Raw genomic sequence first — 27,386 nt, 5'->3', positions numbered from 1 at the left:
TCTCGTCCATGGCACCATCTCCAGGGTAACCACCATCAATCAGAGCACCTGAAAACAGGACCACTGTCCCGAGCGCACTGTGTTCATCAAAGGATGCACCTGCATCATCAGCTTCTGAATATGGCCCTCTGGCCGGAACACCCTGCCCTGTCTGATATCGAACTGGGCACCGAGATACTCTAGCGACTGTGATGGCTGAAGATTGCTCTTGGCCAGGTTCACAACCCAACCTATTTCCTGCAACAAGGAGATCACCTTGCGTAAGATCCGAAGGCTCTGCTCCAGACTCTTGCCCCAAATCAACCAGTCATCCAAGTACGGGTGGAGTAGGATCATACTAGGATCCCATCTTTTCTCAACTCCACCACCATCACCATCATAACCTTGGAAAAAGTTCTGGGTGCAGTGGCCAAACGAAAAAGTAGTACTCAAAACTGATGACAATGTCCCAAAACTGTGAAATTCTAAAATTGTTGATGCTCTAGTTGGACGGGAATATGCAGGTATGCCTCGGACAGATCCAGAGAAGTCAGGAACTCCCCCAACTGTATTGCCATTATCACTGAACACAAGGTTTCCATGCAAAAATGAGTCACATGCAAATGATGGCTGACTTTGAGATCCAGGATGGGATGAAACGAGTGAAATAAATGGAATATCGGCCCGAAATTACTTGAGACGTGGGCACTGGAACCACAGTAACCTCCACTGCCTGTCTCTTCTGCTGAGAGCTGCAGGGATACACCAGGAACATTGCAAAATTCCAGTGCATAGCCATCCCTTATCACTTCCAGCACCCACTGGTCTTGTGATCTTGATCTACCTCCGATAAAAAAGAGAGAGGCGAACTATCTCCTTTTCCCAGAGGTAGGTTAGCATTCTTTCATTGGGAGGTTGGGGATGCTCCACTACTGGAGGCCCAGCAAGGAATCAGCTGTCCTTTTCAGTGTCCTGGCAGCGGCGATAGTGTCGCAGGTGAGCGTCCTGGTGGGAGCCATGCCAAACAGCAGCTGATGTTCGGCATGTGGAGAAGCACACGTGCCTCGCGTGAAATGGCCTTTGTTCCTGCTGCCTCTCTGGCAGAGAGAGCATCTCAGAACACCTACAAGAGTGTTGAACAGGCATCGAGTCACCATGGGGACCATGGGGGATGCTAATTCAGCTGCAGACCGGTTCATCCAGGAATGGCAGCCATTTTAGCTTCCTTTGCAGCAGCAGCAGCAGCAGCAATTGAGAAGGCAGGATGAGAGGGAGCCCTCCCCCCAACGCTGTCCCCAGTCGATGGGAAACCCACAGAGGCCCGGGGACCCTGGGAACCTCTGTCTGAGGATGAGGAGAACCTCCTGGGGCAGGATCCTAATGATTCAGCAGGATTTTCTTCGGTTTTTGCGCTGCTTCTCCACAAAGCATACCTCGCCAGGAAGTCCGCGGGTCGACGCCTTTCCAGGATTGAGGACCCATAGGATCTGCGTCCTACCAAATGGCCCAAAAGGGCGCAGGCGAGTGAGTCGTCCAGAGTTCGATGAATCCTGAGTCAGGCTATGCATTCGGAGAACACAACCGAGTCCTCGGGAGAGTCAGATAATGGGGAGCGTCTGATGGAGGACCCTTTGCGGGTGGAATCTTCACCAGAAGATCAGGATCTGGATGATGGACAGGGCCGGGTCCCAGCTGTGGAAGAGGATGGTGCTATGGTGATGGCTCGTTTTCACAGGGAAGAATTGTGGCCCTTGATTCCATATGTCCTTAAGGAACTGGGAATCAAGGAACCAAGAGCTGGGAATCATGGAACCAAGAGAAGAATCTGATCATGAAGAGCTGGACCCAGTCATGTAGGGCTTGAGAGGTCCGGCGAAGGCTTTCCCATTTCATGTTGTTAAAGCTGGCGATCTGGGAGTGGGAGACTCCAGACACCAGTTTGAAGGTCGGTAGAGCTATGGATAAGTTATATTCATTACTGGAGTAAACACTGAATCTTTAAGGTGGATGCCTCAGTGTTGGCTGTTACGAAGAAGTCAACTATTCCTGTGGCTGGTTCTGCTGTGTTTAAAGATATGCAAGACAGGAAGGGCAATGTCAGAGTTGGAGGTTAAGCAGGCTGAGCGGCTGAAGGCTGTGGTGGCCTATGGAGCAGATGCGTTATATGACCTCATCTGAATGTCCTCCAGGACTGTGACATGTGCAGTCTCGGCCAGATGGCTCCTTTAGTTGCGAACTGGTCGGCGGATGTTTTGTCTAAGTCTCAGCTAGGAGTATTACACTTTAAGGGGAAGCTGCTTTTTTGAAAGGACTTAGAAGAGCTCGTGAAGCAAATGGATGAAAATAAAGGACATAAGTTGCTTGAGGATACTCTGTGGCTCGCTTTCGAGTGAATTGGCAGTTTTGGCAGAATTGGGTTTCGAGAGGGACATTATGATTCCCAGGGTGTGGGATTACCTGCAGGTTCTCTGGTCCATGGCTTCCACAGTGGAATTGGTTCCTTAGGCTTTTGCCCATATGAGACCACTGCAGAGTGTATTGCATTTCTGATGGGATCGCTGTCAGAGAACTTTCATCTTCTGTTGCTTCTTACGGAAGTAGCCAGGTCAAGTCTCTCATGGTGGTTTGGTCGTGACCATTTAAGTTGGGATGTAGCCTTGGAGGTTCCAAACTGGATAGTGGTCACAACCGATGCCAAGCTCCGGTTGGGGGCTGTGTGCCAGACTCAGTTGGCATAGGACCACTGGTTGTCGGACGAGGCAGCATGGTCTACCAATCGCTTAGAAAGGAGAGCAGTACACCTCACGTTGCATGCCTTTCTGCCTTTTTTTTTTTTTTTACTGGACCCACCGGTAAGACTTTTATCGGACAATGTGATAACAGTGGCTTATATCAACCGTCAGGTTGTACCAAGAGTCATGCGGTGGCTCAGGAGGCCCAGGAGTTAATACGCTGGGCAGAGCAACATCTGGAATTATTAGTGGCTTCTCACTTAGCCAGGATAACCAATGTGCAAGCCGATTTTCTCAGTCATCAACAGCTGGATCCCAGGGAGTGGGAGTTGTCGGAGGAAGCAATGTGGCTTATCTGTCCCAGGTGAGGTGTTCCCTGCCTAGACATGATGGCAACTCAAAGGAATGCCAAGGCTCTATGCTTCTTCAGTCGCAGGAGGGAACACGGAGTGAAATGAGTTGACGCCTTGGTACTCCCGTGGCTACAAGGGATTCTTCTGTATGTGTTTCTGCCCTGGCCGCTAGTGGGCAAGGTAATGCAGTGAAAGGAGATTCATCCAGAAGAGGCAATTCTAGTAGCACTGGAGTGGCCTCAGCGGCCCTGGTTTGCAGATTTGATCAATCTCGCAGTGGATGGGCCACTGCGTCTTGCTCATCTTCCCAACCTTATGTGTCAAAGGCCCATATTTTCAGATCAGGCAGCTCGCTTCTGTCTCGTGGCTTGGCTTTTGAGAGGAGACATCGGAGGTGCAAAGGATATCCGGAGGATGCCATTTCTACTATGTTACAAGCTTGGAGGTCTTCAACATCTTTAGCTTATGTAAGGGTGTGGAAAGTGAGTCCTGGTGTGCAAAACAAGAGATTGGTCCTATTCGAACGTTGGTGGCGCACATTTTGACCTTCTTGCAACAAGGTTTGTTGAAGGGTTTGGCCTTCAATTCCCTTGGAATACAGGTTGCAGCTTTGGGCTGCCTTAGAGACAAGGTGCAGGGAGCAGCCCTAGCGGCACACCCTGACACATTTGTGTCCGCCTATGCTGAAGCTGTGTCCCCCCCCTGGAGCCTTAACTTGTTTCTCAAGGGATTGTGTATGGTTCTATTCGAACAGCTTCGAAGGGCAACTATGAAGGATCTTACCTTGAAGGTGGTTTTCTTGGTGGCAATTTATTCCGCTAGGTGAATTTTGGAGCTACAGGCTCTTTCATGCAGGGATCTTTTTCTGATGATTATGGATGATGGAGTCTCTTTGCGTACAGTTCCTTCTTTTCTTCTGAAGGTGGTATCATCTTTTCATTTGAATCAATTGGTGGAACTACCGGCTTTTCCAAATCTGGGCATGTCTACACCTCACATGAGGGAGTTGAGACTTTTGGATGTGAAAAGAGTCTTGTTGCGATATCTTAAGATCACTAATACCTTTCGGCTATTGGATCATCTTTTTGTTTTATGGACTGGCGCAAAGATGGGACATAGAGCTTCAAAATCCACCATAGTGAGGTGGATGAAAGGAGTAATAGGTTTGGTTTACATATGTCAAGGTCACACTGTTCCTGAAGGTTTGAGAGCTCACTCTACTCGATTGCAGGCGGCATCCTGGGCCGAATGTCAGCAAATGTCGCCTCAAGATTTGTAGCATGGCTACTTGGAAGTCATTGCACATTTTCACCAGACATTATCGTTTGGATGTCCAGGCTCCAGATGCCATGGGTTTTTGTGAAAGTGTGCTTCGAGCGGAGTCTAGGAGTCCCACCCTGTTTAGGGAAGCTTGGGTACATCCCAGGAATCTGGACTGATCTGGAAACACGCATCTCCCTTCCTCATCTTTGATCATTCGTTCCATTTGGAAAAGAAGTTGTTCATGGGTCAGCATGGCCACCCCTCGTTTGTCTTTGTGAATACGATGAGTAAATACACTGACCATGCAGTCCTTCTGAAGTTTAATGTTTCTCCCCTATATATTTTAACTATTTGTGCTTTCATTCTTTTGAACACAGTCAACAATTTCTTTCACTTTAGTTGTGAATGGATGCCATCGACATTTAAAGTGACCGTTTACATAGTAACATAGTAATAACAGCACCAAAGGACACAAATGGCCCATCCAGTCTGCCCAGCAAACGTCTTGATTCCAGACACTCAGGCTTAATTCACAGAACCTGACCAGATCATCCATGTTACATCCAAAGTGAAAATAAAATAATTGTCTCTCAATCTGAGCTCTTGGATTTATACTCTATGCCCAACATTTTCATCATTTTTCTACAGGAAAGATCCTTTGATGTTGCTATTTGCATTACTTTATATGTTGCTTTTTAAAATGCATTCCCCATACCTCTTAATACTTAATTCACAGACATACTCTCCCATACCTCCTCCCATTCTTTTAACAAAAACATATACCCAAAAGCCCACTCCTACCCAATATCTATTCTTCTCCCCCAAGCTAATAAACAAGACAAAGGTAGAGAAAAAAAATCTGCCAAAGTTGGATGCCTAACAAAGGGATCTCCTACTTCCATCCCCATTTCAACATAAATGAAATCCATATGTACCCTTGCTCCAATGTCACAAGACAGGAAGAAAGAAAAAACAGTAATGAATTGCATATCACATAACCTACATCATAGTGAGTGCATGAAGGCCCACATAACCTAGCAATTAAAAAAGGCCTTGGTCCAGACAAGAAAGATAAAAACAAAAGAAAAAGAAACACAACACCCTCCAGATTCCAAGAGCCTTAAGGTTCATGAAATCAATTGGATGGCACAGGTAAAAAAAAAAAAGACAATTCAGCTGGAGCTCAAGACATTCCAATGTATAAGCATTTTTCATCTTGTGACCAAAATGTCTCAGTTCAAAAGTCGATCTTTCTGAAGAAAACAAAATCTAGCTTCCGGATTGGTCCTTCCACTGTTCTGAATTTCAAGCTAGCTCACTTCAGTGATTTCAGCTTGGGTCTGTCTGTTCCATACACAGATACTTCGCCTCTGAGGAAGATCAGCATAACTGCCTTCTGCCATTGGAAACCCTTTGACACTGATGGGTGGATAATTTCCACTCTATGCTATGTGGAGAACTTTTCTTGATAGTCTGGACAATAATCGCTGTGATATTTCTCATCCATGTTCAAACGCTACTCCACCTCTGTAATGCAATAGTTGGAGTCTTCATAGGAAAAGAACAAGGCAAAGAGGAATCCCTATCGATATCGCTCCATCAAGCCCAGTATCCTGTTTCTAACAATGGCCAATCCAGATCACAAGTACCTGGCAAGATCCCAAACAGTAGATAGATCCCATGCTGCTAATGTTCACCTATAAGTAGTGGCTTTTCCTAAGTCTACCTGGTTAATAACAGTTTATGGATTTCTCCTCCAGAAACTTCAAACTTTTAAGCTCAGCTATACTAACTGCCTTTGCCACATCCTCCAGCAATGAATTATAGAGGTTAATTGTGCACTAAGTGAAAAAAAAATGTCTATAATTTATTTAACTTCACGGACAGTTCCATAATCTTTGTATTTTTTTTAAAGAGTAAATAACCAATTCATATTTATCTGTTCTACTGCACTTAATTTTATAGATCTCAATCATATCCCCCTCCCCTCAGCTGTCTCTTCTCCAAATTAAACAGCCCTAATCGCTAGCCTTTCCTCATAAAACCATTCCAATTATTTTATCATTTTGGTTGCCCTTCTCTATACTTTTGCCAGTTCCACTATATCTTTTTTAAAGAAGCAGCAACCAGAATGGTATTCTAAGTGTGGCTGCATCATGAAGCGATACAGACGTATTATGAAGTTCCCTTTTTTGTTCTCCATTCCTTCCCTAATTCCTAATGTTCTGTTTGCTTTTTTTGAACACCACCTCATACTGAGCACAGGATTTCAAAATATTGTCCATGATGATGCCAAGATCCTTTTCCTGAGTGGTTACTCCTAATATAGAACTTGATATCATTTAACTACAGAATGGGATGCTTTTCCCTATGTGCATCATTTTGCACTTGTCCACATTAAATTTCATCTCCCACTCGAATGCCCAGTTTCACAAGGCTCTTCTGCAATTTCTCACAATTGACTTGATATTTAACAATTCGGAATAATGTTGTGGCTGAGGCACCCCACTGTTTACTTTCTCCACTGAGAAAACTGACCACTTAATCCTACTCTGTTTCCTACATTTTAACCAATTTGCAATCCACAATAGGACACTGCTTCCTATTCCATAACACTTTAATTTTCTCAGGACAATCTCCTTCTGAAATCCAAATACCCTATATCCAGCAGCTCACCATTATCTACATGGAGCTCTGCGTTCACCTCCAGGGAACATTCACAGAATGCTGCCCTATAGGTGTTGGATTTCAACTTTCTACTTAAGAACTTAAATTTGGCTTCCTGAACCTCCTTCCCACACTTTCCTATGTCATTGGTGTCCACATGTACCACAGCAGCCAGCTCCTCCCCAGCACTATCTAAAATTCTATCTTGGTGTTGCATGAGGTTGGCTACCTTCGCACCAGTCAGGCAAGTTTCCAAGGAATCCTCATGTCCAGTAGCCACCCAGCTAGCTAATTTCCTAATAAAGTCACTATGATGGCTGACCTAACCCTTTCTTTCTGGGCAAAAGCCCTTGGAGACTCATTTTTGGTCCGAGAGGATAATGCATCACCTGGAGAGCAGGTCCTAGCTACAGAATCACATCCTTGCTCCTCCAAGGCAGCACAGGGGCTGCCAGACTAGAGTTTGAACTTGGCTACTATGTCCCTGAAGGGTTCTTCTATATGTCTGCCTCAGCTCCTCCAAGTCTGCCTCTCTAGCCTTCGGAGATTGGACTCATTCTCAGAGCCAAGAGCTCTTTGCACTGGGCACACACATATAACCTCTCACTAACAGGAAATCATACATGTGGCACTCTGTGTATAAAACTGGAAGGCCCCCATCTTGCTGCTGGACTGCTGTCTGCATCTCAGTATTGCTGAGTTCTTAATTAATTTGGGTTGTTAAGAGAGCAAGGATACATAAATTAAAATCCTTTATATTTATGTGCTATGTAATATTAATTTGGCAATGACCTGCAAAGGGACAATAATTAATCTACTGGTAAGGGCTAGGTCACTCCCTTGTTTTAGATAACCCATATAAGATCACATTTTCACATAAAAAATCAATCAGGGATTTAAGGAAAATGTCAAACAATATATTAGCGGTGGATAGGAGCAATAGAAAGACATTAAAACTGTATCTACCTTTCCTTTTTTTTTTTTTTAAATCAGGCATACAAGCAAATTTACCTAGATTTCCTTTTTAATCAAGCACTCAAACAAACAATTAATTTACCCCACAATTTCACCTCTTCCTCAAATTTTAAGTCCCAAAATTACCCAGCAAAGCAATGCACACTGAACTTCTTCAACCACCAGCAAAAGCTTCTTCTGCTCTCCCGCAGGAATAAAGCAGCTTGCTTTTCTTTCTATAAACAGAGCTGAAATTCAATACAAAATGTCTTGATACTTTAAGCTGCCCTCATTGTCTGCAATCTTTAGGGCCCAGAAATTGCTTTCTAGCATATAGCTTTCCTCTGAAAAGTGTGTTGTTCAATCAAGATACGAATATGTCATAGGACCCCTCCCTTAAAATAGTTTGGATGTTTCCTCTTTTGCATAGTTTACAATGCTTCAGCGCTGAATGAGAACAAACGTGTGATTAAAGGACATTTATCCTTGTATCAACCATTTCTCAGGTCTCCATATACTGCTAGGAGTGAGGGGAAAAACATATACAGAGCTTCCTTTCAAAAGTTAGATGTAGTCAATGCTCAGGCCACTAACACCAATCCCACTCTTTAGAGGACGAAGGAAAAAAAAAAAACTTTCCTTCATACATATCTTCCAGGCAACCCAGCTGAGCCACTAGCACTTTTGAAACATAGAGGAAGCCTTAAAATTCACTGCCTGATTCAGCATTACACATTCACCCTAAAGGCCTTGATGTTTTCTTTCTCACCCCAATCCCTATGGCTAAATCGCCTTTTATTCTGACACTTTAATTTAAGAACACAAGAACATAAGAAGGGTCCATCAAGCCCAGCATCCTGTTTCCAACAGGGGCCAAACCAGGCCACAAGAACCTGGCAATTACCCAAATGCCAAGAAGATCCCATGCTACTGATGCAATTAATAGCAGTGGCTATTCCCTAAGTAAAATTGATTAATAGCAGTTAATGGACTTCTCCTCCAAGAACTTATCCAAACCTTTTTTGAACCCAGCTACACTAACTGCACTAACCACATCCTCTGGCAACACATTCCAGAGCTTAATTGTGCTTTGAGTGAAAAATAATTTCTCTTATTAGTCTTAAATGTGCTACTTGCTAACTTCATGGAATGCCCCCTAGTCCTTCTATTATCTGAAAGTGTAAATAACCGATTCACATCTACGCATTCAAGACCTCTCATGATCTTAAAGACCTCTATCATATCCCCCCTCAGCTGTCTCTTCTCCAAGCTGAACAGCCCTAACCTCTTCAGCCTTTCCTCATAGGGGAGCTGTTCCATCCCCTTTATCATTTTGGTTGCCCTTCTCTGTACCTTCTCCATTGCAACTATATCTTTTCTGAGATGCAGCGACCAGAATTGTACACAGTATTCAAGGTGCGGTCTCACCATGGAGCGATACAGAGGCATTATGACATTTTACATTTTATTAAACATTCCCTTCCTAATAATTCCTAACATTGTTTGTTTTTTTTTTTGACTGCTGCAGCACACTGAGCCAACGATTTTAAAGTATTATCCACTATGATGCCTAGATCTTTTTCCTGGGTTGTAGATGACTCAGTCCTGTAGAGAATCACAAAAGATATATTTATATTGAAAAGCACCGGTCCAAGTACAGATCCCCGAGGCTTTGTTTGATTATGCTGCATTTCCCTTCTCCATAACTCAAGAAAATTTCTCAGCAATTCAGTTTGCCATAGCTCACTACTTCCTTTTGTGATTCTCTACAGGACTGAGTCAGCTTAACTGCCGCAATGGGGATTTCATAGCAGCTCTTCAGGTGCTTGCAGTACTGTAGCCAAAGTGGCCTGCCTCCCTCTCTGGAGCAGGTGAGCATTTATATAGCTGCGCATGGCATTTACAGTCCTTTCTGTCTGAATGTCAACATTAAAACTTTTATTTGGGGGGGGGGGGGGGAGGCAATGAGAGAATAGCAAAAGGAAGGATTAAATGGTTATCTTTGTCTAGGCTCACTAACACCCATTCATATATTTATTCATTCTAAAGTTATTTTTTAAAAAAAACAAATTGTGTTGCTGCTGTTTTATCACTGATTATATTATGTTTGTGTATAAATATGTATGTATTATTTATTGCATTTGCTGTATCTTTGTACTGGACTACTGCTGGAAAAAGCATTCTCTAAATAAAAATCATATTGCAAAATTGAAAAATTCTGGAGATAATCCAACAGGAACAAACCCTGGGCAAAAGTGGTCAATAGTTGGAAATGAACCCGATTGGGTTTGTGGCCCTTGAGGACTGGAATTACCCATACTTGTCTTAGGGGCACTGAGATAGCCAAGGTGACCAGACATAGGTGCCCCACCTCTAAATTAAACAGAATGGCTTTCACCATTACCTGGATGAATTTGAAGGAAGAGAGATCATCCTGACGGGATTTACTCCTGCCCTTGGAAAATGAAGGATGTGAAGGGAGGCCTGTTGAAGATTCCTCATCATAAAATTCTGCAGATCTTTATGAATAATCCCAGAAGCCTTCAGACTCTTATTCAGAGATTACTATTTCAGATGGAATCTGAGGATGCACTGAACTATCAGTCATGCCCGCAGAGAGACCCTCAGATGGCTGGTGAAGTATAAAGGCTTTGTAGTATTGGGGAGGCTCTACATTCCAAAACTCTGAGCAATGCACTCGATGCAGTCTGCATTGCTGCCAATGCTCGGTCTCCAGGCACTAAGAATGATTTGATACTACTTGGTGCCTCAAAAACAGGCTCCAGCAAAACCTGCCTCGGTACAACACAGATGCTGTGAGAGTGCCTCACGAATTCTACAGCCAATTTTCAATATCCAAACTGCAAGGAAACCAGTAAGACCCTTGGAGGCTGTCGCTGCTTGGTTATCTCCACTGAGGTAGAGAGGCCCTCACTAAGAGGCAGCTTGGCTGCTTCGTGCATCTCTCTGCTCACAACATTGTACATCAATAGAGAATAATGCCAATGCTTCAAAGCCTTCGCCTGATCCTCGACATCAATAGTCCACTGCTGCAAACCCTTTGCATCAAGTAGGAGCAGCAAGAATCCTTACTCCTGTGCTTCTTGTTAATGTTGAACCCTGAGAAAGAGCAATACTTCCCCTGATGTTGACTCAAAGACTGCAGATAATGCAACTACTGGATCCATTGATACCACAGGCTCTAATATTGATGCAGATGCATTCTCAATCTGTATAGCCTCAATGCCATGGAATACATCTAACATGCGTCATAGCCAAGGACGTCCTGGCCTACATCTAGGCAACGCAGTCAACAAGAAAGTCTGCGATGGACAATATGTAACTGCAGAGCACACATTTTTTTGAAACTGCTTACATGCTTCTGTAACATTGCAGGAAAAACAGATGAAGTGAAAATCTAACATATATAAAACTCTTCAAATAAATAAATAAATAAATAAAATAATTTTAAAAGTAAAATATCACAACCAATATTACTATAGGCCACATCAAAGCAGAGACATTCAGGGCACGAAGGCACATAGAAAGGAATAGAAAACTTCAGAAGTGCCAATAAACTTAACTACCGAAGAATAAGAAAGGCCAGAAGACAAAAAAATAAAACAAAAACCAAACTAAAGAAACAAGCTGCAAAACACACTGGTATATTGTGAATTGCCAAGACAGCACAGAAAAAACATCCATTAGGAACCGCAAATGAAGATGACTGAGGGAGGTCCTGCACAATGATGGCGACATGGGACATCCCACACATGCCCAGTATGAGCATTTAATGGCCTGAGAAGCTTTGAGAACACCGCTCTGTCCTGGGCAGCTGTTGATGATATTACCAGTTTGTAGGAACTATTATCGTGATTGCCCTAAAAAATAATCACCACCTGGATTAATCTGCAGTGTAGGTGCATAATTATCACTCATCACAAACTATACTGAGTCATCACGGTGAAGTACCCAAGCCAGTATTCTGGAAGTCCTAAACTATGGGTGTTTGAGGGTTACCTCAGGGCTGGCATAATGACACAAAGAGGGTATTGGGTCAAAAAACTTCCACAAATCTGAACTTTTACTGCCAAGAATCCAGGATGGCTTAAGCAGAAACAAAAAAAGTCATTTCTCCAAGTGGCTGCTTCAAAGTATAATGAACCTTCACCATTTTTGGGCTTCCTGAACTATGTGTTGACAGGGTGAGACAACAAGGCATCGACTAGGGTCTTAACAGTCTTGTAGCTGGATTCATACATCAAGTGTTTCAAGCCCTTTAAAGCACTCAGCTTCTTGCAGTTCTCACTATGGGCTCTCTCCTTGCCTTCAAACAGGTAAAGAATGCTAGCAGTTGTTTTCATGGATTTTCAAATCTTTTATATAGAGTTAGAGGTCTGGTAAAACAGGTTTTATATATTTTTTTAGTGAACAAAATACAGTCTATTCAGCTAATAATGACAGCATTATAAAGAAAAATTTGAAAAGGAAAACTAGCTTTGAATGACTAAAAAGTAACTGTACAAAAACAAATCAAGTAAAAGGTAAGAGACAGGAACTAGCTGTTGAAGAAGAAACATTTCTATGTTATGCAGCAAAAGGAATTGAAAATGGGTGGTTTTCTACAGCTTTAATGCCATCTAGTGGTACATAAAATTAGTTAACCCTTTAGAATTCGGGATAACTCCTTTGGATCAAGCACTGGACACGTCATGTAACCCCATCTGTATAACTTCAATCATGTTTATCTTTATGCGGAAAATATAAAATAAAGGAAAAGGGAACCTCTTGCTTATAAATATTCTCTAAAAGTAGCACTTTCAAAGATTGCAGAATTTACAATCCTGCTGTGCTTCAAGCATATTATTAACTGTCAACTGTTTGCTTTGTCTATTCTTTTCCCAGCAAGATGGGCTTTCACACTAAAATGTGTGCTAAAATTGTTTTTAGCATGCACAGTAAAACTACACTTAAAAGGTAATGCGCAACTTTTTTTTTTTTAGTGCACCCACTAAAATAGAGAGTCCATAGTGCACATGCATAATTGGGGTAATTTTTAACAGACTGCATAAAATTGAAGTCAATTACCCACATATTTTACACTAATTTTCAAAGGGAAATTACTCACTTAGGGCCGGATTTTAAGAATTATGCGCGGGCGTAGATTTGTGCGTGCAACCCCGCGCTCACAAATCTATGCCTGATTTTATAACATGCCCGCGCAGCCGCGCGCATGTTATAACATCCAGGGTCGACGCGCACAAGGGAGTGCACAATTGTGCAACTTGTGCGCCGAGCCACGCAGCCTTCCTCCGTTCCCTCCGAGACCGATCTGAAATCTGAACGGCCTCGGAGGAAACTTTCCTTCTGCCCCCCCCCCCCCCACCTTCTCCTCCCTTCCCCTATCTAACCTGCCCCCCACCCCTACCTAAAACCTCCCCTTTACCTTTAACTTTTAAGTTGCGCCTGCCAGCCAGTCCACAATCTGCCCACTCCCCGCCCCCTTTTTCAAGCCCCGGGACATACACACGTCCCAGGGCTTGTGCGCATCGCCGAGCCCATGCAAAATAGGCTCGGCGCGCGCAGGAATGGGTTTTCGGGGTTACGCGCGTAACCCTTTGAAAATCTGCCCCATGATTTCCCTTTGAAAATTATTCCACCAAACCTACCTGCACAAAATTAACATAAGAATAGTTCCACGTTGGGTCAGACCAAGGTCAATTAAGTTCAGCATCCTGTCGCAGGCAGTCACCAATCCAGGTCACAAGTACCCAGCAGATCCCCCATAATTGATCTATTTCTTGTATCTCACACCCAGGGATGGCTTTCCCAAATCTACCTGGCTAATAACTCTTTATGGACTTTTCCTTCAGGAACTTGTCCAACCCTCTTTCGAACTCTACTATGTTAGTTACTTTGATCACATCCTCTGGCAACAGATTCCATAGCTTGATTGTGCAGAGTGAAATAATACTTCCTACAATTTGTTTTAATTCTTCCAGTTGTTAATTTCATGGAACGTCCCCTAGTCCTAGTATTACTAGTATTATTTGAAATGGTAAATAACTATTCCCTAGTTACAGATTCCACCCCACTCATGATTTTATACATCTCAAATCATCTCTTCTCCAAGATAAAGAGCCCTAATCTGTTTAGCTTTTCTCCAAAAGGATGCTTTTCCATCTCGTTTATCATGTTTCTAAACTTTTTATAGCTCTGCTATGTCTTTTTGAGATGGGGACACCCAGAACTGTACACAATATTCAAAGGTGCAGTAACACTATGAATCTATACAAAGACATTATGATATTCTCAGTTTTGTTCTCTACTCCTTTTCAAATAATTCCTAATATACTATTTAAGCTAACACCACGTTCATGGACAGACTACTCACTGATTAAGTCCTCCATATGCAGTGACTTCAAACAGGGGTACACCAAAAGATCCTTGAAAGTGATTAGGCACAAGAAATGCCAGACCCCAAAAACCTAGTAAAGGCCTTAAGATTACTATGCAATGGATAAGAAATTGCCATCTATAAGAGCTAATAAAGATTTGGAATTAAAATCAAAGAAAAGCCCTGGACAAAACTGACTCATACAAAAAAGACCTATATCTTTGTTACAGATGCTCCCCTTGGTACTCCCAAGAACGTTGAGCTCTAATTGTGCCTCCAAGAGGACAGAATAAGAGCAATCTGCATATGACAATCTATCAGATAGCCATAACAAAGGCCAAAAACAAATACATAAAGATATAATTCTTCCAATGTACTGACTAAGTGCCATATCCAACCAAGAAACTATTTGAAAGAGTTAATGGCCTTCTATAACCCCCACTTCAACTGAACCACCATATCCCACAATTTAAATTAACATCAAACAACTTTGCTTCCTACTTGAAGGACTAAATCAAGGACCTCTGTCGAAACTTGCAAGATATCTCCTGCATGGAGAAGACTACAAACAACTCCAAGTATACTTGGAACTTATTTACCCCAACAACAACAGATAATTTTAAAATAAAAACTGTTCATTCTACGCACAAGATTCTTCACTCTTGGCCCAAGCTCTCCAAGTTAGTGAAGCTTGTAAGCAGAAGAATCAAAACTTAGGCATTCAAAATTGTAAACTCCTCCATCTCTAAGAGTTTGCTTCCAACAGAGCTTAAAAGGTTGTAGTACGTCCCCTGTTAAAAAAAAAAAAAAAAAAAAAAGTCCACCCTAGACCCTCATATACCTGAAAAATACCGACCAGTGTCAAACATTACATTTTTGGTGAAACCAATAGAACGGACAGTCCACATCCAACTAAATGACTGGCTTGCAGAGAGAAAAGGACTTGAACTTTGTCAATCTGACTTCAGGCAAAGCCACAGAACAGAGATGGTCCTCGTCATCCTCAGATACCATGATAGGAGCCAGATTGCTTTTCTAGTGCTAATGAATTTTTTAGCGTCTTCTTACACCATAGACCTTGCTATCATGGCTAGTAGAAGCTGGCCTGACAAGGTCCTAATTTGGTTTATCTCCTTTCTGACAGGCAACAGTACAGTGTATGCAGAAACCACCCACGAAAAGGACTTTGGAGTCCTTGTGGACAGCACTCTGAAATCCTCAGCAAAGTGTGCAGCAGCAGTCAAAAAAGAAAACAGAATGTTATGAATTATTTGGAGAGAAATGAACAATAAAACTGAGATCATAATGCCTGCTTATCGATTCATGATGTGACTGAATCTGGAATTCTATGCATAGTTCTGGTCACCCCATCTCAAAAAGGTATACCAGAACTAAAAAATGTACAAAGAAGGGGAATAAAAATGATAAAGGAAATAGAATAGCTCCCTTATGAAGAAAAGCTATTCAGGTTAGGGCTCTTCAGCTGGAAAAGATGACAGAGGGGATAAGAATTAGGTTTATAAAATCATGAGTGGGATGGAATGGGTACATAGGAAATGATTATTTGCCCTTTCATATAATACTAGAGCAAAGGGACACTCCATGAATCTAAAAACCAGATGTAAAACAAATCACAGAAAGTATTTTCTCACTCAGCACATAATTAAGCTGTGGAAATCTTTTGCCAGAGGATGTGGTCAAGGCAACTAGCACAGCCGATTTTAAAAGCAGTTTGGACAGGGTCCCGGAGGAAGAGTCCATACACAATTACTAGCCAGGCAGACTGGGGAAAGCCACCAGTTATCTCTGGGAGCAAGCAACAAAGAAGGGATCTACCCTTTGGAAACTGCCAAGTACTAGTGACCCAAATTGGCCATTGTTGGGAGACAGGATGCTGGGTTTGATGGACCTTGGTCTGATCCAACATGGCAGATCTTATCCTTTTATGTTTAAAATGGAAGGAAAAAAAAAAAGATTCATTCTTATTAGATATCTCAATGACAGAGATCCATTGAGATATTTTTTTTTTTATTATGCCATAGTCCCATGTTCATGCAGTGGACAGTCTGATTCCATTACTGTTACAGCTGGCTCCATTTATCCAAATTTGTACTGCTCTTGATTGTGTAAGGTAAAATATATAAAAAAAAATACTGCACCTTTATGAATTTAAAAAGTTAAATTTAAATGAATACCCAGGTTTTCAACCTCAGTCGATAAGAAAATAACTAATTATTTGAATGCCTGTTTTCAAATGCTTCTTTATAGTGGTTGAGATAAGATAAGAAATTGCCATGCTGGGTCAGACCAAGGGTCCATCAAGCCCAGCATCCTGTTTCCAACAGAGGCCAAAACCAGGCCACAAGAACCTGGCAATTACCCAAACACTAAGAACCCATGCTACTGATGCAATTAATAGCAGTGGCTATTCCCTAAGTATAATTGATTAATAGCTATTAATGGACTTCTCCTCCAAAAACTTATCCAAACCTTTTTTGAACCCAGCTACACTAATTGCACTAACCACATCCTCTGGCAACAAATTCCAGAGCTTTATTGTGCATTGAGTGAAAAAGAATTTTCTCCGATTAGTCTTAAATGTGTTACTTGCTAACTTCATGGAATGCCCCCTAGTCCTTCTATTATTCGAAAGTGTAAATAACAGTCACATCTACTCGTTCAAGACCTCTCATGATCTTAAAGACCTCTATCATATCCCCCCTCATCCGTCTCTTCTCCAAGCTGAACAGCCCTAACCTCTTCAGCCTTTCCTCATAGGGGAGCTGTTCCATCCCCTTTATCATTTTGGTTGCCCTTCTCTGTACCTTCTCCATCGCATCTTTATCTTTTTTGAGATGCGGCGACCAGAATTGTACACAGTATTCAAGGTGCGGTCTCACCATGGAGCGATACAGAGGCATTATGACATTTTCCGTTCTATTACCATTCCCTTCCTAATAATTACTAACATTCTATTTGCTTTTTTGACTGCTGCAGCACACTGAGCCGACGATTTTAAAGTATTATCCACTATGATGCCCAGATCTTTTTCCTGGGTGGTAGCTCCTAATATGGAACCTAACATCGTATAACTACAGCAAGGGTTATTTTTCCCTATATGCAACACCTTGCACTTGTCCACATTAAATTTCATCTGCCATTTGGATGCCCAATCTTCCAGTCTTGCAAGGTCCTCCTGCAATTTATCACAATCTGCTTGTGATTTAACTACTCTGAATAATTTTGTATCATCCGCAAATTTGATAACCTCACTCGTCGTATTCCTTTCCAGATCATTTATATATATATATTGAAAAGCACCGGTCCAAGTACAGATCCCTGAGGCACTCCACTGTTTACCCTTTTCCACTGAGAAAATTGACCATTTAATCCTACTCTCTGTTTCCTGTCTTTTAACCAGTTTGTAATCCACGAAAGGACATCGCCTCCTATCCCATGACTTTTTAGTTTTCGTAGAAGCTTTATACACTGCAGTTATACACTGCACAGAAATAAAATACCTTAAAAATTATTGTTAACTAAAGCCAGAGTAGCTACCACTTCAAATGGATCTCAAAAAATCTCAGGTTTTACACACACATACAGTAGACAATGAATAAAATACCCTTTCTCCAGTCATGGCAAAGGGCGCATTGAACCACTGCTCAAAGGTGCTGCAGCTTTTAAAGATGGTAGGAAGGAGGAAGTTTAAGAGGGCCCACAGCTCAGGTAGTTTGTTTTGTAGTGGAGTTCCAGTCAGGAGAATTCGTCTTGGGGCAACATAATGAGTGTTTAAGACCTGCGTCAGCTTACAGTGGTGATTCTTCATTCTGTGCCCCTCATCTACTATCATGTACTTCCATCGAATCTGTAATATGGGAGAGAAACATGAAAGCACAGTAAATTCTGTGAAACACAAATCTTTAGAAGGCAACTTTCTGACAAATAAAATATGTCCAAAAAATCTATAAAATGTTTCAACTGTGAGCCCGCCCAGTAACTCAGCACTGCATGATCCTTAGTTTGATTTCCATGGCCAACAGGAACTGGAGATGCTGATGATGTGACTGCATTCACAGCCCACAAATCAGTAAAAGCCAGGGAAATAAAACTGACTGATTTGGGCAGGGAATGTCAGAGAAATGACATCTGGTCATAGAAAGTCAAGGAAACTAGTCAGGCTGTGGTATCATGGGATTCCCCTACCTCTCTGAGCAATTCTAACATTTTGTTTCTATTGGTGCATTTAGGAATATAGTTCTTTTGAATTCTAACAAGCAGATCCTTTCCCTAGATTGCAACAGCTCTGCAAACCAGATGGTAGCAAAGAATGAAAGATGGCTGTACAGCAATTTGGACTTTTGGTCCCTGGAAGTCACCTGGGGAGATGAAAAGAGAGGAAGGAAGAGAAAATGCACTTTTGCCTCTGCTCTCATTGTACTTACTTCTTATTAGTGCAAGTCAGGTTTGGCAACTGCCCTAAGATGACAGAGGAAGAGAAGGACAGACTTGGTAGAAGGAGGTAATAGGATAGGACAACGGAGAGGAAGAGAGAGAGGACAGTGATACAGATAGAGCTAGAAGGAGACCAGGAAGAGAGAGAGGGAGCAAAATAAAAAGAGGAAGACACCCAGAGAGCTAAAGAAATAAATAGACCCAAAAGGGAAGAAACCTAAGGCTGGGTGAAAAAGAGGGGAAAGACTTGGAAGGGGTAGGGAGAAAGAAGAACATGGAGGATTGGAGAGACACAAGGAGTGAGATAAATGTACCTCTCATTTATCTTGACATGCTTATTTACTTATTTATTTTTCAATTTACTATCTGCCTTTCAGATACTTCAAAGCAGATTACATTCAGGTACTGTAAAATATACTGTCAATATACATAGTCACTCTTAAAACAGTTTTCTGAATTGGACCATGTATATAATATTTCAATTGTCTGTAGCTATGGTAATGATGCAAACATACTCCGTGCTCATGAGAAGACTAGAAAGACAGACATTCTGTACATCTGTGTTGTGTGGTTGGTTAAAGTAATATTTAGTTTTGGCTCAGAGAGAATCAGGGAAAAAAGTTCTAGAATGCTATGGGAACCCTGTCAGGCTCCAGAGGGAAAATATCCCAAACACTGCAGCTGCAACACCTAGTGGCAGGCTTAGGATGCATTTCTGCCAGTTTCAGGAAGGAACTACAACTCATTCCTCTCAGCTACAGGACAGACATGGCTGGGCTAGATGACGACAGGACATTAAAAAAAAAAAGGCAGAAAAATTATCACACAAGTAGGGGGCAGGTTCCAATTAAGTGGAAAGCTCAAATATTTGCTTTAAACAGGAACACTATATGCAGAACTCAGGATAGCTAACTGTCCAGTCAGGTGAATATATTGTATTCCCCTCACTAAATTATACATTACAGAGGTTCAAGTGGATTTTAAATTAATTCCCTTTGAAGAAATGTCTCTATTGCTGCTGGTTAGGGTCACATTTACTTGATGCTAGCAGAGCAAAGATGTTACAATGCATGCCCCATTCTGATAAATCTGGATCTTTTTGACAATACTCATTGCTCTGCTGCTGGTGGTAGTATAAAATGGATGGGGCAAAACAAGCAATGTAAAGCCCTTTTTAAAGATACATTTTAGAACATAAGCAAATTACTTGCAGGTTTATCTTTCATCCAGGGATTATATTCCCCTAGCTGTACAATAAACTGCCTTGAATTTTGGGATACAATAAAAAACAGAATGCTGAATATGTTTCCAACTACATAATTGAAAACTGCATAGTAGAACATAAAAAGATATCAGTATTTAATTACCAGAGCCATAATAAAAAAAAAAAAAAAGCAAAATTGTTTACCTTGTAATAGGTGTTATCCCAGGACAGCAGAATGTAGTCCTCACGTATGGGTGACGTCACTGACGGAGCCCTATTGCGGGAAAACATCTGTCAAAGTTTCTAGAAACTTTTGACTGGCACTGTGAGGCCACTGAGCATGCTCAGCATGCCATGATATTCTCTGCCACAGGGGTCTCATTCTAGTCTCGTATTGTAGCAATAAGCTTTAGCAAAAAATAAAATAATATGAAAAGGTGAGACCCAACTCCACGGGGTGGCGGGTGGGTTTCATGAGGACTACATCCTGCTGTCCTGGGATAACACCTATTACAAGGTAAGCAATTTTGCTTTATCCCAGGACAAGCAGGATGCTAGTCCTCACATATGGGTGAATAACGAGCTAAAGGCTGAGTCATTTTGTTGTGAAGCAACAGTGATGTATTGTTGTTGCAAATGAATCAGCCGAAGATTATTGCAGGTTGGATGTAGAAGGAGTTGGGATTAAACTGGAAACAAGTTCTTTAAGACAGATTGTCCATAGGCTGAATCTTGTCGTCCTTCTTTGTCCAAACAGTAATGAGCTGCAAAGGTATGAAGAGAACTCCATTTGCTGCTTTACATATGTCAAGGATTGGCACTGAATGATAGTGTGCTACTGAAGTTGACATTGCTCTTACTGAATGTGCTTTTACTCGCCCTTGGAGAGGAAGGCCTGCTTTTTCATAGCAAAACTTTATGCAATCTGCTAGCCAATTGGATAGAGTATGTTTACCCACTGCCTTACCCGGTTTGTTTGGATCATAGGAAACAAAAAGCTATTGGATTTCCTGTGGACTGCAGTGCGGTTTAAGTAGAAAGATAGTGCACGTTTACAGTCCAAAGTATGTAAGGCCCGTTCTCCTTGGTGAGAATGAGGTCTTGGAAAGAATGTGGGTAAAACTATGGATTGGTTCAAGTGGAATTCCATAACTACCTTTGGATGTGTACGGAGAACCACTCTGTCATGTAGGAACTTTGTATAGGTTGAGTATGTGACAAGTGCTTGTAACTCACTAACCCTTCTAGCCAATGTAATGGCTATGAGGAAGATAGTCTTCCATGTGAGAAATTTAAGATCACAGGAATCTATGGGTTCGAAAGGAGAACGCATGAGTCTTGTTAAAACCAGATTCAGGTCCCATTCTGTGGCTGGAAGCCGAATTGGTGGTCTAATTTGAGATAAATCTCTCATAAACCTACTGACAAGAGGTTGTGAGGATATAGGTGCATCTCCCATCTTGTTATGGTAAGCTGAGATTGCACTTAAATGTACTCTTACAGATGAAGTCTGGAGACCAGAGTCTGAAAGATGGTATAAGTAGTCTAGTACAGTAGTAGTGGGGCAAGTGAAAGGATCAATATTCTTCTGTCTGCACCTTAAAGTGAATCTCTTCCATTTGGAAGAATAATTATTTCGTGTGGAAGGTTTACGTGAAGCTATAAGCACTTGAGATACATTGGATGAAAGATTGAGTGGTTGTAAGATCAAGCTTTTAACATCCATGCTGTCAGGGATAGGGCTTGAAGGTTGGGATGGCGCAACCGACCCTGATCCTGAGTTATGAGAGTGGGAGCTGCTCCCAGATGAATTAGATCCCTGACTGAGAGGTCCAGAAGTGTGGGAAACCATACTTGTCGAGGCCAAAACGGGGCTATGAGTATCATGGATCCTGTGTCCTGTTGTAGCTTCACTAGAGTTTTGGTTATGAGCGGTATTGGAGGATACGCGTATAGTAGGCCTGAGTTCCAAGGGCGAGCAAAGGCATCCTTGGCTGGCTGGTTTTTCTGTTTGTGTAGAGAACAGAATTTGTCCACTTTGTGATTCAGATGTGATGCAAAGAGGTCTATTGTCGACTGTCCCCAACGCTGAAATATCCTGGTCGCTACTAAGGGATCCAGGGACCACTCGTGTGGTTGGAATTGACAACTGAGTCGATCCGCCACTACATTGTGAATGCCTGCCAGATAAGTGGCCCGGAGGAACATTGAGTGGTTCAGGGCCCAGCCCCAAATCTGTGCAGCTTCTTGACAAAGGAGATAGGAGCCCGTACCTCCTTGTTTGTTGATATACCACATGGCTACTGTGTTGTCCGTTTGGATTAGAACAGTCTTGTGTAAAAGGCAGTCCTTGAACGCATGCAGCGCATAACGTATAGCTCGAAGTTCCAGAAAATTGATTTGAAATGTTGCTTCGAGTTTTGTCCAAGTCCCCTGAGTTTGGAGAGTGTCTATGTGAGCTCCCCAACCCAAGGTGGATGCATCTGTAGTTAACGTTATCTGTGGGACTGGTTGTTGGAAGGGTAGGCCCTTGCGCAAATTGTCCTTGTTCACCCACCAAAGTAGAGAAGAACGTAGCTGGTGGGTTACTTGAATTGGAGAATGCAGTGGTTGAATGGCTTGGATCCATTGAGATCTTAAAGTCCATTGAGTTACCCGCATGGCTAGTCTTGCTGTAGGAGTGACATGAACTGTGGAGGCCATGTGGTCTAGTAAGGTGAGAAACTGATGGGCTGATGCCTGTTTCTTTGAGTGAATCGAGTTTGCCAACAGGGATAATGTTTCTGCTCGATCCTCGAGTAGAAAGGCTCTTGATAGGATAGTGTCCAAGTCTGCACCTATGAATTGAAGTAGGTGAGATGGAGTAAGGTGGGATATTTGATAATTGATGAGAAAACCCATGAAGTAGAGAAATCATTCGACTGAGAGAGGTGAGAGCTCCCTCTTGAGAGTGACTTCTGATTAGCCAATCGCCTAGATATGGAAAGACATGGACACTTTGCTTGTGCAAGTGTGCTGCTATTACTGCCAGACATTTGGTGAACACTCTGGGAGCAGAGGCAAGGCCGAATGGCAGTACTCTGTATTGGAAATGTTGATGACCCACCATGAAGCGCAGATACTTGCGATGAGGAGGGAATATTGGAATGTGAGCGTAAGCGTCTTGTAGATCCAGAGAAAAAAGCCAATCTCCTGTTTGAAGAAGTGGAAGCATGGTGCCTAGAGAAACCATCCTGAACTTTTCTTTCTTCAGAAATTTGTTGAGATTTCTGAGGTCTAGGATGGGACGTAGGCCTCCGGTTTTCTTTGGAATGAGGAAATAACGGGAATAGAATCCTCTTCCCTTCTGAGACCGGGGTTCCGGCTCTACTGCCCTGGTTTTCAGAAGGGTGGATAATTCTATTTGTAATTGAAGCATATGATTTTTGCTGAGATGAGATTGACTTGGTGGAAAATCTTGGGGAATTGAGATGAAATTGAGTTGATATCCTCGATATATTATTGATAGGACCCATTGGTCTGATGTTATTGATATCCAATTGTTGTAAAATTTGGATATCTGGCCTCCTATTGGTAGTGCTGGCTGAGGATTTGAGGAAAGGCTCAGTTCTTTGGATAAAATTTCAAAAACCAGCAGCAGGTCCTGTTTGTGGAGCAGGTTGGGGCCTAGCTGCTCTCAGTTGCCGTGGTTGTGGTCTTTGCTGGGTTCTGGAGGGCCTGGGTCTAGATGCAGGAGGGTAATATCTCCGTTGTCGGTAGAAAGGCCGTCTGATGTCTTTCCTTGGAGGTCTATGGCTAGTATGTATGGAGGGATCCTGTGGGAGGGAAGATAGCTGTCTTAATGTTTCTGTGTGCTCTTTTAATTGGGACACAGCATCCTGTACCTTGGATCCGAATAAGTTGCCTCCTAGGCAGGGGAGATCTACTAGCTTCTCCTGCACCTCTGGCCTAAGGTCTGAGGCCTTGAGCCAGGCCCACCTCCTGGCACTGATGCCTGACGCAGCCACTCTTGAAGCCGTCTCAAAGCAGTCGTAGGCAGCTCGGACTTCATGCTTTCCTTCCGGCTTCTAAACCTTTGTTTATGATAGCCTGTGCAGCCTCCTGGTATTGTGTGGGGAGAGATGGAACAAACTCCTCAATTTGTTTCCATAGATTTCTCTGGTACTGGGTCATATAGAGGTGATAAGCTGAGATCCTGGAATTCAACATTGCACCTTGAAAGACCTTACGGCCCAGGGAATCCAGGAACCTATGGTCTTTACCTGGGGGATTTGATGAGTGGACACTTGTTCTTTTAGACCTTTTCTGCGCTGATTCCACGACCACTGAGTGGTGGGGAAGTTGTGGTTTCTGATATTCACGCGTGGTTTGTACAAGGTAAGTACTATCCATGCATTTATTTACTGCTGGGACAGAACAGGGATGTTCCCAGAGACAGTGTTGTAGTTGCAACAGAACATCATGTACAGGAATTGCAACAATTTGCTTGGGAGGGTCGACTAACTGGAGAACCTCCAAAGTCTGTTGTTTGGTGTCCTGTTCTGCTTGCAATTTAAAGGGGATGGAGTCCACCATCTCCTGTACAAAGGTGGTAAAAGTGAAGTTCTCTGGAGGAGACTGTTTCCTGGCATGTGGTGGAGATGGGTCAGACATAAAGGCTTCTGAGGATGTATCCAAGGCGGTGTCAGACCAAGTGTCATACTCCTGAGTTTAATGATGATGTGCTGCAGTCCTAGGAGGAGGAGGAAGACCAGAAGGTCCTGGTAAAGGGTCTTCGTCTTCTGGATCCTCTTCTCTAGGATCAGATGGCAAGGAGACTAATAAATCCTGGTATCTCTTAGTAAGGATACTATGCAGCGCTGCTTCTGCAGAACCTGAAAGGAAGATGTGGCGCTATTGGGGGATGTTTTGGCATCGAAGATTTCAGTTTAGTCAATGCCTTCTTGGCAGATACCGATGCCTTTGTACTATATTGTATGGTCGGTGCCATAGTGTAGATGGATATCGACTGTGGAATCGATGAAGTCATCGACATCGACGTTTGTAAAAAAGAGAACATCGATGTGGGAATAGTCATAAAGGACATCGATGGAATTGATGTTGCCGGCATCGAGGTTTTTTCCGGCATCGAGAATACTGCGGGTGATGTCACTGGCATCGAAATTGTCATTGGCATTGGTGACGTGAGTGTGGAAGACGTCACCGGTATCGGCGCACTCGCCGGCATCGGCATGGTCGCCGGAAGTTGCGTTTTCAAGGCTTCCATCACTGCTTGTCTAATAAGTGTGGTTAAGTCTTGCGTAGTAGGTGGAAATATCGGCACCGATGGAGGCATCGATAGCGGTGACTGCGAAGGCGGTACCGGAGTAGGCGCGACTGGTAGTGGTAGATCCGTATCATTTTGCCGCTTCGCGCTCAAATCCCCTGGGGGGAAAGCAACGGTGACGCCGAGGCTCGACAATGTCGATGTTTGTGTTTAGGCCGCGGTTCGGTTACTGACCTTGTTGATGACGTCGACGGGGCTGGCGATGCCGCATCTCCGGATCCTTCCAATCTGCGTTTTTTGAGGAGGAGTTTATTTGTAACTCCTGTTGGAGATGATTTGATTGACGTGGAAGGTGAGGGAAGTAGTTGAAGTTGGAAAAGATGTGCCATCTTTTCTTGCCAAAGTTTTCTACCCTTCGGAGTCATCTCCTGACATTGTTGACATGAGGAGATGTCGTGTTTTTCGCCTAGACAGACTACACATTCGAGATGTGGGTCTGTAACTGACATGGTTCGATTACAAATCGGGCATTTTTTGAACCCCGAAGCCATGTCAGTATCGACAGCCATCGATGAAAATTCTGTGAGAAAAAAGTTTGTTTTTACAATGTAAAAATGCTATCAATTTGTCACCGGTGACAAAAAGGAGAGTGAGATCCCGAATGGGTGAGAATGTGAAAAATAATTGACTTTTCAGTCAGAATGGTGAGTAAACTCACAGGGCTCCTATCTCCGCGATGCTTACAGCAGCGCGGAAAAACGAAGAGTAAGAGTAGAGTGAGACCCCTGTGGCAGAGAATATCATGGCATGCTGAGCATGCTCAGTGGCCTCACAGTGCCAGTCAAAAGTTTCTAGAAACTTTGACAGATGTTTTCCCGCAATAGGGCTCCGTCAGTGACGTCACCCATATGTGAGGACTAGCATCCTGCTTGTCTTGAGATAAACAACAATACATAAATTAAATGTTCATTTCACAACTGGGTAACCACAAAGTAGCTTTCCCTGTTGGAGACAATAATCAACTGGTGGGACATAATTTTGCAAGGCAATGATCAAAGTGCCCCATTGCTCTAAAAAATTCCTGTGACTGCCTGTTAGATGGATGGAATCTATCCAGGGTTAGATTATTATGAATGAACTACAAGAAACTGGATACAAAAAAATCCACTTTCTAGAACATTTACTCTTCAGCATAAATTTTCTTCAAAAGAGATGATCCTAAATAACAACAAGTAGGGAAAACAGAGACATTGCTTTGAGAATAGTTTCCAATGCAGATTTGTAGAAGGGGCTGTTGAGTTGCTTACATTTCGAGTATGTCTTATGCTTCATTATGGTTTTTCCAGATGTTGCAATATGTTCAACATAGCCCACCTACCATAGACAGCTTCATGCTACAATAAGAGACCCAATTCTGCTCTGCTTAAAATAGAAACTACAATAACATCTACCTGACAGTCTGTTTGGTCTATGACAATTTGATTTGTGACTTCATTTCTGAAAATCTTTCCAGCATAATGTACAGCCCACAACTGCAGGAGACTGATCTGTAACCTTTCCTCATCCACCAATATCAACCTGGATTATGCAGAGGATGTTGGGCCTTATGACCTCAACAGTCCACATCATACCCATTGTACATTTCCATATGACAGAGGTCCAGTGAACCTTAAAGTCTCAATGAAATCAGGCCATTGATTGTGCAGCATATTTAAATGAGCTTCCCAACCCATCTAGGATACATCTGTGGTCAGGACAACTGAATGAGTCTGAATTTGGACACATATGCCCTTGGTCAGACTGGAATGGAATAGCCACAAAGACAGCGACCCTGAGCTACTCCATTAAAAGTATGTATTCCTTTAGTGGCCTGATTCCATCGAGACTTTAAGGTCCACTAGGCTAATCTCATATGGAAATGTACAACATTCACGATGTGTATTGTTGAGGTCATAAGGCTCAACATCTTCATCACAATTGAAGCTGATGTCTGCTGACTCTACATGAGGTCCCACACTCTGGTTACTATGACAGGGGTCCTGCTAGCAAGAAGGAAAACCATGGTTCAAGTCATGTCTAGTGGATTCCCCATAACCTCCAACTGAATAGACTCAGA

General features: G+C 42.7%; 1 protein-coding gene across 4 annotated transcripts in view; it reads right to left on the bottom strand.

Moving 5' to 3' along the window:
* Positions 1-27,386, bottom strand: part of SMARCA2 (SWI/SNF related, matrix associated, actin dependent regulator of chromatin, subfamily a, member 2) — a 604,786-nt gene that overhangs the window by 268,496 nt on the left and 308,904 nt on the right. For all 4 annotated transcript variants that reach the window (XM_029613254.1, XM_029613271.1, XM_029613280.1 and 1 more), the window contains exon 19: positions 17,971-18,213. In XM_029613254.1, the coding sequence (XP_029469114.1) occupies positions 17,971-18,213 (243 nt within the window). The remainder of the gene's footprint in view (positions 1-17,970; positions 18,214-27,386) is intronic.

The sequence above is a fragment of the Rhinatrema bivittatum genome, chromosome 1 (genome assembly GCF_901001135.1).
Source record: "Rhinatrema bivittatum chromosome 1, aRhiBiv1.1, whole genome shotgun sequence".
Taxonomy (NCBI): domain Eukaryota; kingdom Metazoa; phylum Chordata; class Amphibia; order Gymnophiona; family Rhinatrematidae; genus Rhinatrema; species Rhinatrema bivittatum.
The sequence above is the reverse complement of the archived record's forward strand: the minus strand, read 5'-3'. Positions and strand labels throughout refer to the sequence as shown.